We start from the raw sequence: 10992 nt of genomic DNA on the forward strand, positions 1-10992 counted from the left end.
CTAAATGCACATCCTACTGCTTGTGAGTCAGGAATGTCATTTTCATTTATGAAGGATGGAACATTATTTTTCTCTAACATTTCAAGTGAATAACTTTACATACATTTTCCCCTCAATTTCCATAGGAATTTGATGCCGTGGAAGCAATCAGCTACATGTCCCCAGAGCCTGGCAGAAACTCTTATTTTTCTTACAGGTACTTTAAGATCAATAGTTTTGAATTCCCCTCCTCCCTCCAATTACATTCCTGGTGAAACCCACCCTGATTTAGGGGTCTGGGGGGAGATGGGGTGATGTGAATTCCAGTGTTATTTTATAATTTTAGAGTCACATTTCCATTGAGTCTTAAAAGCTGAGTTTCAAGAGTTGAGAGAAGCTTTCTTGCCATGTCCCCATTAAGACATGTTTGCCTCCCACTGTGAGACTCCCAAAGGTGGATTCATCACCGGTTATGTCAAGGGAAAGAGTGGAAAAGAGCCAAAGAGACATCCTCTCTGTTAACTCTCCAGGGCATAGTTTCTGATTTCTCTGTGGCTATTAGGTAAATACACCTAGTAGAACAAAACAGAAAATTTATTCCCGACGAGAAAAACCAGGGTCTTTGAGTTTTATAATATATGACATATCCGATGGTGTTACCCACCTCCAGTAGCATGGCTCTTTTTCCAACTGGCTATATCTCTCCTTTCCTCAGGTCTAATGCGTGAATCTCACAGATATGGGTAATCTGACCACAATCAAAGAATTCCTCCTGCTGGGATTCGGGAGTCTCCACGGGTTACAGTTTTTTCTTTTTGGGATATTTCTGGGAATGTATGTAGTGACTTTGCTGGGGAACCTTCTTATCCTTATCGTCATTTCTCTTGATCGTAACCTCCAAACCCCCATGTACTTCTTTCTGTCCAATTTCTCCTTCCTTGAGATCTGGTACACTACCTCTATTGCTCCTAAGATGCTGCAGACCCTTCTCTTCGGTCCCAGGGTGATTTCTTTTGTGGGCTGTGTGGTCCAGTTTTACTTCTTCGGTTCCATGGCAGTAGTTGAGTGCTTCCTTCTGACTGCCATGTCTTACGACCGCTACCTCGCCATCTGCAGCCCCCTGCAGTACCCATTGCTCATGAACCTCCACACGTGTGTCCTGCTTGCAGGCGGGTCTTGGCTGGGTGGCTTCCTAACGCCTGTGGTCACTGTTGCCATGACTTTTCAGCTGCCGTTCTGTGCAACCTATAAGATCGACCACTTCTTCTGTGACCTGGCCCCTGTGCTGAAGCTGGCCTGCTCTGATACTGAGACCGTGGAGAAAACCACCTTCCTCCTGGCCTCCTTCGTCACCATGGTGCCCTTCTTACTCACCGTAGCCTCCTATATGCACATTGTGGCTGCTGTCCTCAGGATTCCATCAGCTGCAGGAAAGCAACGAGCCTTCGCCACCTGCTCCTCCCACCTCACAGTGGTCACTCTGTACTACGGAACACTGGGAACAGTGTATGCCATCCCCACAGCAACCCAGACTGCTGTCCTGAACAAGATCTTCTCCTTGTTCTACACTGTGGTCACTCCCATGGTCAACCCCATCGTGTACAGCCTGAGAAACAAGGATGTTCAAAAGGCAGTGAGACGGCTTATGAGTCAGTGGGCATCTGCTAAGGGGAGCTCAGGGCCCCCACCACCCCCAGGGAGTCTTTTTGTTCTCAGAACAGCCTGGGCTTCTATGAAGGACGCCAAGCACTAGGCTGAGTACTTGGGGGCTCAGCCCACTGCTGCTCCCTCCTTCAAGGGAAAGAGCCAACAGCGTAGGAACCCTCCCTGAATCCTTACAGACCTAATGTCCATGGGAATTCCAGGTTAATCCTTGCATGGTAAAATAAGTTTGTCAGACAAGTGACTCTCTCGAGCTCTTCTACCACGCCTCTTAGAGGAAAGTTCAAAAACACCCAAATTTGCTTGCTACAAAAGTCTATCTCTCTGTCTTTGTCTTTGTCTCTCTTGCTGTGTGTGTGTGATAGAAATATCTGCTGGTGTTAAGGTTTTTGGTTTCATTATGTGCATGTGCCCAATGTGCCCATGTGTATGCACACACACACGCACACACCTCTACATACACACACAGCCACCATACCCTTCTCCTACAAACTTAGGTGCCTTCCACTGTGCCTCTCCTCAGGGTTTATGCACATTCATCCTGCCTACTGTTGTTTCTTAGATTGTCTGTCTCTCCGCTATCAGAATCATGTCTAAAATCGTAGAGCAGCTATTGACTGTTCTACTCATTTGAACAGGTAGTTAATCAAGCCCCTTGAAGACTGGAATAACATCATCCTTATTACTCTTGATGCCCCCTATCACTGTACTCTACACAGACACAAGATAATTATTTGTTGATTGAATGAATCAATGACTAATCAAAGCAATGGAGGCTTGGTGGATGAAGAGAGTTTAAAACAAGTCACTTTTTTTTTCTGGCCTCTCCTCCTCATTTTTCTCCTCATGGTCATAGACATCCCCAACTCTCCCCACAGGCAGCTCTGACTGAGCCCCTTAATCTTGCTCCTTGCTATGCCCCCTCATCCACCTTCCCCACAGTGGCCAGATGTATCTTCCTAAAACCCACACCTGACACTACTTTCACAGTTTATCACTCTCCGTGGTTCTCCAGTGCCCCTGAAAAGGAGTCAGAGCTCCTCCTCCTGACTTGTGGCCACCTCTTGACCTCACCCCTCACCAGTCTCCTTCTCTCCCTCTGTGCTCCAGCCACACCAAACACCTCGAATAGAGTTGGAGACCCTCTAAAGGGAAGATCACCTGCTCACCATGTATCTCCCACAGCATCTAGATCCAGAGCAGCACAAAAAAAGTAGTTGCTCAAATAAGATGTCTTAAATTGAATAGTAATGGGACCCTCACCTCCCTTTCCTCTTTATTTCCACTTATTGGTTTCTAGCACTTTGGCTTGAGGAAAAGGCAATCTTGATTGGCTGTCAGTGATGTGTGTGTGTCTGTGTGTGTGTGTGTGTGTGTGTGTGTGTGTGTGTGTGTGTGTGTTGTCTTTACCTATTTCACCTGCCTGCCCTCCAGGTAGGCACCACACAGGAGCACAGATAGACTCCTTCCCCCCAAAAAAACCTCCTTCTGTAATATGACTCAAAGAATGCCAAGTGGTTTGGGAAACACTTTCCCAGCTGGTTCTTCCTACTCCCTTCCTGACCACCCACAGAGTTCCCTCTTGTATAGGGTCTAATTGTCTCTAATCTAGCTTTAACTTCTTGTAATTACCCTCAATTAGAAAATAGAGCCTGCAGAACACACTCCTTGTGGTTAAGACATGGATCCAGAGTAGAAGTGTAATTACTTTTTGGCCTCTCAGGGGTTCTGCCAAGCCTTCTGTGCAGACATACAGAGTGGAAAGGCTACATCTGCTCCATCCAGACGTGTCTTTCTCTTATTCTTGAATCCAGGTTTCTGAGATAGTTGAGGGGTTTGTTTGGTGTGTTAGCTATATGGAAATATTTTTAAAAATCTACTAGTCTAAACTCAACTGGGCTTAGAAACCTTCAGCTATTTCCCATTGCCCTTAGGAAAAAGTCTGGATGCCCTATGGAAGTGACCAACATTACCTGTCAACTTTCAAGGGTCTGTAGCCCATCTAGAGTTTGTTCATGGCCAAAACATATATTACACTTCTCTCAGTCTCATATTTTGTTGCTTTTTTGCTCTCTGAACTCATTTCCTTCCTGGATGTTCCTCAAACCTGCTTGCCTCCTCATAACTTTCAAAGATGCTATTCTCTCTCCCCTTCCTTACTTCGCTTTTTACTTGGCTCATTCTTTGAGTTCCACCCAGTCTGTTTATCATATGCTCTTAAAGCATCCTAACTTTCTCATTATAAATTTCTCACAGCTGCACTAGAATATTCTGCATGAGATTTCTTTTTTTTCCCCTCTATTTTTATTAGTTGGAGGCTAATTACTTTACAGTATTGTAGTGGTTTTTGCCATACATTGACATGAATCAGCCATGGATTTACATGTGTTCCCCATCCTGAACCCCCCTCCCACCTCCCACCCCATCCCATCCCTCTGGGTCTTCCCAGTGCACCAGCCCTGAGCACTTGTCTCAAAATATTCTGCGTGAGATTTCATATATATACATACATCCTCTACCTGGACTATAAACTGCACAAGGCAGGATCCGTGTCTGTTTTGTTTGAATACTACATCCCTAGTGCCCAGCACAGAGCTTAACAATGAATAATTGTTCAATAAATAGTTAATAAAAGAATGAAAAAGAGCCATCTAAAGTTATTTTATTTATTTGATAAAGCATTATGTTCCTCTCACTCAAGTTGCAGTTACTTAATCTTGTTGTGGACTAGTTAGTTTCTCTCTGTTCCCAAAACCACAGTGTACCTCCCTATTCCGTGCCAATCATCACACAACTCTGTGTAATTTCCCCGAGGGAACTGGAGGAGGGTGTACGGCTCAGGACAATTCCTCCCTACTGGTGAGAAACACGTCAAAGTGCATGTGCTTCTCACAGTGATAGTACAGTTTCCCTGCCAAACAAAAAAGGCAGCACTTTTTTTTTTTTATTATGGTGCTTTGGTTGATACACTGCTCCCGCAGTGTGAATAGCCTTTCTCTATTCAGTGAAACATTATGTTAATGATTGGACAGAGTAATTAATAGCAGATCAGATTACATTTTCATGTCTCTGTACAAGCCAAAGAGAAATTATCCTCATTAACCTGATCAGTACAAACTGTCATACTAGATTAGAAGAGCTCCAGCTTCAATTTATACCTTAACCCTCGCTGTTTTGGCCAGATGGCTTGCTGGTACCTCCGTGCTGGTACTTTGCTGGTACTTTCCTCGCTCAGGAAAGAGGGAGAAGAAATCTGGAATGAGCAAGTCAAGGTAAAGAAGAAGCAACACGGACTTCAGTCTTGCCTTAAAAGAAGTTTGCCAACAGTACTTGCCTCAAAATTAAGAACATCCGTGTTAGACTTTTTTATACAGGGTGGCTAGGCTAGGATGTGGGGGAGGCTGCACGGCTCTCAAGGCAATGGTACTAATTGTGAAAGGTTATAATTGGGTTCCAGAGTATATCTGGAGCTAGAACTCCGGAGAGGGGTCCTAGAGACAGATTTCTGTACCTTAAGAGTAGAAGACTGCCAAGAGTTAGACAAGTATCATCAGGAACCCAAGCAAATGAATTGGGGGTCCGAGTGGGATTCACAGGTTAACTTTAGTGCAAACCAAGAATAGAGGCAAATAATATTTAGGGCTTTCTGGCAGGGGGCTCCACTGTTTCCAAGCTTTAGTGTTTCTTCTGCTTCTCAAGTTCTATAGACTCTTCAAATTTATCTTCTGTGCCCAGCTTCATCTGTAGCACAAGATCATTCCTGGCATAAACATGAATGAAGACAAAAGCAAAGTGTGGGGACATGATGTCTGGTATCACTACTCTTCTAGCTGGTCAAGATTAGTGTTTAATAAAACTGATATCAAATGGTGTTTCATAGTACTACTAAAGTAATTGGAGGGATTATGTGACAAAGTCATCAAAATTTACATATACAAATGAGAGTTGTCCCTTTCATTGAAGCCCACTGGGAAACTATATACTTATTCCATTGATTCTAAAAACAAAATCAATGGAACTTATTTTTGAGTATTTTCTTTAGCTCCTTAGATACATTCTATTGAATTTCCTCAGCTGAGGTTAACTTTCATCTTCTGAGACATTCTACAAATGGTCAAAAGTCCCTTTGAGTTTAGTCTGATAAGTAAAGTAACTTTGGAGATTGAGGGTATCATTCAAATAATGATTATTATTATTGCTATTATCTTTATTATTCTTAACATTATGAGTCATTAAATGTTGTCCAGGCTAACGGGTCAAATCAGAGATGGCCACAATCTAAAGATCAGATAGGCCATCAGGGCTTACATTAGCTCTAAGAAGGACTTAAGTATTATGAAATGAACTCAAGAAGGTGACCAAAATGTCAGGGACACCTGGAAGTGGCAATAGTAGAAGTCAATGCAAGAAATAGACAGAAGGAATCCAGGAGTTCTCAGAGCAGATAGAAGTATAGTTCTAAAGTAAGGGACAGAGTCCTGCTACAAAGGAGCTCCCTCAGTGGCTCAGAAGTAAAGAATCAATCTGCAATGCTGGAGACACAGGAGACCTGGGTTCGATCCCTGGGTAGGGAAGATCATCTAGAGAAGGGAATGGCTACCCACTCCAGTTTTCTTGCCTGGAGAATTCTATGGACAGAGGAGCCTAGTGGGCTACAGTCCATGGGGTCACATAGAGTCAGACACAACTGAGTGACTAACACACACATGCAAGGATTAGGAAGGCACGTAGAGAGGCAAATCAGAATGCTACTCTCGGGGGAAACAGATTGTCAATTGGGGAACCAAATAAGAGATTTGGATTCTAGAAGAAGTTGTAGGAAATTAAGCAGGACCCCAATAAATTTATGGGATGCAAAAGTCAGAGTAAGACTGAATCTCTACTACTCATGTGCAAGACTATAATTATTCCAAGAGCCAAGGACAGAGCTGAACCCACAGGGATTTTTGAATGCCCTTAGGCACAACTGAAATTGAAAAATTGCCAACCTCAGCACTGTTGTGGTGAAGAAGCCAGGCACATAATTCTAATAGTACTATAGAATGACTACCCTATTAGCCTGACTGCCTGTCTTTGAGAATTGAATTCTACATGGATAGCATAATCATTGTTAGCAGAATAGAATCATTGTTGGAAGAATAGTTATCCTCATGTGTGGTTGGGTCCTGCACCCACTTTGGGATCTCTGGCACACGGAATTTGCCTCTGAGGTTTCTAGCACTTTCACTTCTTTGACATACTAGAAAAGCCATCTACCACCCTGGTTACTATTCTGCTTAAGAATACTTTGTTTTATCCAACTTCCCTTGAAAGTTCAGTACAAATGTCAAGTCCTTCCTGTTTTCATTCGTCACTCAAAATGCACTAATATCTTTTCAGAAACTTGCTTGTGTTTAGGGTTTCTTATAGAACAAGTTAGCTTCTTCATCCCAATTGGATTCCCAGCCAACATTCTTACTATTGCAAGGCATTAAGACATTTAACAAAGCAAATCTTTGACCTTTTCATTACTTCCATCTGGGTCCTAGCAATGATTGGAAGATCAATTTGTACATCATAATGGACATCTTTCCTGAACCAATTCTTGCTCTTCATAAGAGCAATTCTTGCTATTCACCTCCTCATAAGTGTCTCTTAACACTTGCGAATTCATTTCACACAGTATTGATATTGATCCTTTGCTCTAAACAATAGCCACTTATTTTTTCAGTGACATGAAAATAGCATGATTTTCACCACCGGTGCTAGCTGGTACACGACTGATTGGCTGATGTTGACAATTTTGTTCCTGAAAGTTAAAGCATGTTTCCAGTTTGGCCTTGGTCACAGTTTCAAACATTGAGCAATAACTTCCATTTGGATTGTTTAGAGGTAGACTCAAGGATGATTATTTTAGAAATTAGGACACTTATGTTGTCCTTTCTCTTTCATGCATTTTGTAATCATCATCCCAGGCCAGGACTAGCTGAAGGTCATTGCTCCATGGGCTTGAACATAGGTAAGGAGGGCTTTTAAGAACCCCTGAGTCTCAGCTTAGTTACTGACGTGTACCTGTTATAGCACCCAAGAATATTTGCCTTATCCTATCTCTTGAGGAACTACAGTACATGGTAATGGTTAAGATAGCAGGCTGCGGAGTTAGAACTGGGTTTGAAACCTAATTTCACCATTCACTACCTTGGTTAAGTGAATCACTTTAACCGAATTGCAGTTTCCTCATTTATACAATGAAATGATATCTACCTGCAAAGTTCACAGGGCTTAAATGAAAGAATATATGTAAAACACTTAGCATGATGCCTAGCACATATTGAGCTGTCTACTATTAATTGGTGGGAAGTCCAGTCTGACTTAATGAAAAGTCAGAATTTCTTTCAAAGCTATAAGGGAATACCGCTAATAACTGACTCTTCTTTTTCAGGAACTCGCTTCACAGAGAAATGTCAGAAACATATTCCATTCCAGTTGTGCTCCAAGGGGAGGCTGAGACGCTCTCAGTCTTCTAGGGTATATTCTTGCTTCCTTGGGACATGACCCCACACACGTTATTCCTGAGCTAAAGACACTGCTGACCTTTAACTTCCCCACGAAAATGGCCTTGATTCTCTCTTTTCTTAACTGTCACTACCACTAGCTAAGGACTGAGGGCTTCCATTAGCTCTCTCTGTCTCTGTATACCAGGCTGACTTTATTCAAATGAACTTCTTTCTCAGTGGATTGATTAACTGAGGTCTCATTGTTTGTTATTGTTACTTCCAAATAAATACAGTGAATTGTTTTACCAAGTAGATGGCTTAATGGGATCCATACTAATAAATAGATAAACATAGTCAAGTTTCCAACTCCGAATATTCATTGAAAGGACCGTTGATGAAGCCAATGAATACTTTGGCCACCTGATGTGATGAACCAACTCACTGAAAAATACCCTGATTTGGGAAAGATTGAAGGCAATAGGAGAAGGGGGCGGCAAAAGATGAGATAGTTAGATAGCATCACTGACTCAATGGACATGAATTTGAGCAAACTCCAGAAGACAGGGGAGAACAGAGAAGCCTGGCATGCTACAGTCCATGGCATCACAAAGAGTCAGACACGACTTAGTAACTGAACAACAGCAACAAATGCTTGCTTCCTATATAAATGAAACACATTGCCCGTGTGATTCTAAGATATTCATTTACCACCAACTATCTCCTTTCTTTTTGTAGCTGGTGAAATAGTAAACTCCTAACCTTGTTTATAAATAAGGCAATTTCATATTATAAAGTAGGGGAATCCAAATTAATGAGGTTTAGTTTGTCTATATTAACCCTAACTATAATGATGTCTCACTTATCTGAAAGTTCCCTTCCTAGAAACCATAATTGTCTAATACTTTCAAAGCTAAACTCTAAAAATTAACCTTTAAAAACCTTGGAGCAGCAAAATCTTGTATAGATTATATAAAATCCATACATCAAAACTCATACAGAGTACTTACAGAAAAACTCCTAGGGCTCTCAATCTTACTTCATACACAACTGTAACTCAGTGTGGTTTGTGAGCCTAGGATAGACTAGAAGACATCAAAGTGCTACTGGAGGCATAAACAATATAATCAGCAAGCAAAAACTTTAGAAAGAAGACAGGATACATCTTTAAAAATAAGATAGCCTGTGGCCATTTATTGGATGATTAAACAGTCTGATACACTAAGGACACACCTTATATTCCAGCCCAACTCAATGATTAGTGTCCATAGAAATGACCTGGAGTCAACTTGAACAGGGCAAATTGTGTCAGGTCCAGTTGGCATGAAAAGATAGGGATGGACAAAATAGATAAGGGGATTAAGAGATACAAACTTTCAACTTAAATATGTCAGGGGGATGTAATGTACACATAGAGTATGTAGTCAGTAATGTAACAGTTTTGTATGATGATGGATGGTAACTGGTTTCATTGAGACGGTTATTTCATAATCCATAAAAATATCAAATTGCTGTGTTGTACAGCTGAAACTAATCTAATATTATATGTTAATTATAAATAACTTGTAAGACCATAGAGGCATCCATTTGAAACAATTACAATGAAAAAGATTTGGCCACTGCAAGCACACTTCTATTATCTGAGACATGTACTTGCAAACATTTCCTTGCCAGCCAATGCCAAACAGATCAGGTGTTAAGGTATCTGCCAACGAAGCATGTCACACTAGGCTCTGCCAGCCTGGCTTCAATGAACAGATAAGGGTTTGTAATGAGCACATTATTTACATGTAAATAAAGCAAATGATGGTGAAATATTCATGAAACTTTTTTTCTCCCCTCCCTGAAGTGGCACACGTAGGAATATTAGCAGTATACGTGGTATCCCAGTTATTAACAACTTCAAGTTAATGAGGTAGCTGTTTTGCTGCATCTGTGTGTGGTGCGGGAGGGGGTTATTCTCTAGGGATAAATCCTAAACCTCCAGAGAGTTTATTAGACAAAAAGGATACTTGGGGCTGGTCATTTTGCCATACCACTTTTCAGAAGAAATGTGTTCCAGCAAAAAAGGAAGATATTGGGAAGGAAAAGTTATTTTTCCGGGTTTCTAATGAAGTCAGGGAATTTCCTCTCACCTTGTTACCAATAGTACACATACCCTCTTGGGGGGGGGGTGCATGGAGAAGTGCAAAATAATAGCCTCCCAAGGAGCTGTTATGGACTTGCTTTTAATAACTCCCCCTGAGCACATCTCCCAGTAAAGTTCTTTGTAGTTAAAATGCCTCCTTTAACTAAGTCATGTGCGACCAATTAAAACCACCAAATTCTGCAGTGAATGCTGCACTAACTCCTTAATCCTAAAAATTAGTCTGCAAAGGAAGGAAGGAAAATGACGAAAGAAAGGGAGCCACTTCCAAACTTAGCTTCAGGGAGTGCACAGGTTGCTTGTAAGTAAATGCACCGTGTGTGTATCTACACGGAATGATTTTTGTGCATTTTGTAGGGAGACATTTATACGAAAGATGGTGTGTGTGTGTATATTCATACCCATATATATCTGCACATATATGGATAATCTGACTGCTTATGTAAATAGAATGTTTACACCAGGGCCGTTTAGTGGAGAGATAAAGAGTTATGTATTTCGACATGGCTCCTAACAACAGCCTATTTTTAAGCCCAGCCTCCAATAATGAGTGCCCTTAAAGATGCCTTGGAATCATTCAGAAAAAGTTGTATCATGCTCATTTTGGTATAAGAAAACCAAAAGCTATCTGTTTGAAGCAAATTATAAAGGACATTTTTATTTTAAGTGATGCTTCTATTATTTCGGACATGCATGTATAAAGAGCCTCTTTCCCAGCCAGTTGCAGACAGG

The 10992-nt window shown here is 41.5% G+C and overlaps 1 protein-coding gene across 1 annotated transcript; it reads left to right on the top strand.

The window, feature by feature from the left end:
• The first annotated feature begins 718 nt into the window (after nt 1–718).
• On the top strand, nt 719–1732 carry LOC122435707 (olfactory receptor 6N1-like). Its single transcript, XM_043459835.1, has one exon. It carries the CDS (start codon nt 719–721, stop codon nt 1730–1732), a length of 1014 nt encoding a protein of 337 aa, XP_043315770.1.
• The last annotated feature ends 9260 nt before the right edge of the window (nt 1733–10992 follow it).

Source organism: Cervus canadensis, chromosome X (genome assembly GCF_019320065.1).
Source record: "Cervus canadensis isolate Bull #8, Minnesota chromosome X, ASM1932006v1, whole genome shotgun sequence".
In the NCBI taxonomy this organism is placed as follows: Eukaryota; Metazoa; Chordata; class Mammalia; order Artiodactyla; family Cervidae; genus Cervus; species Cervus canadensis.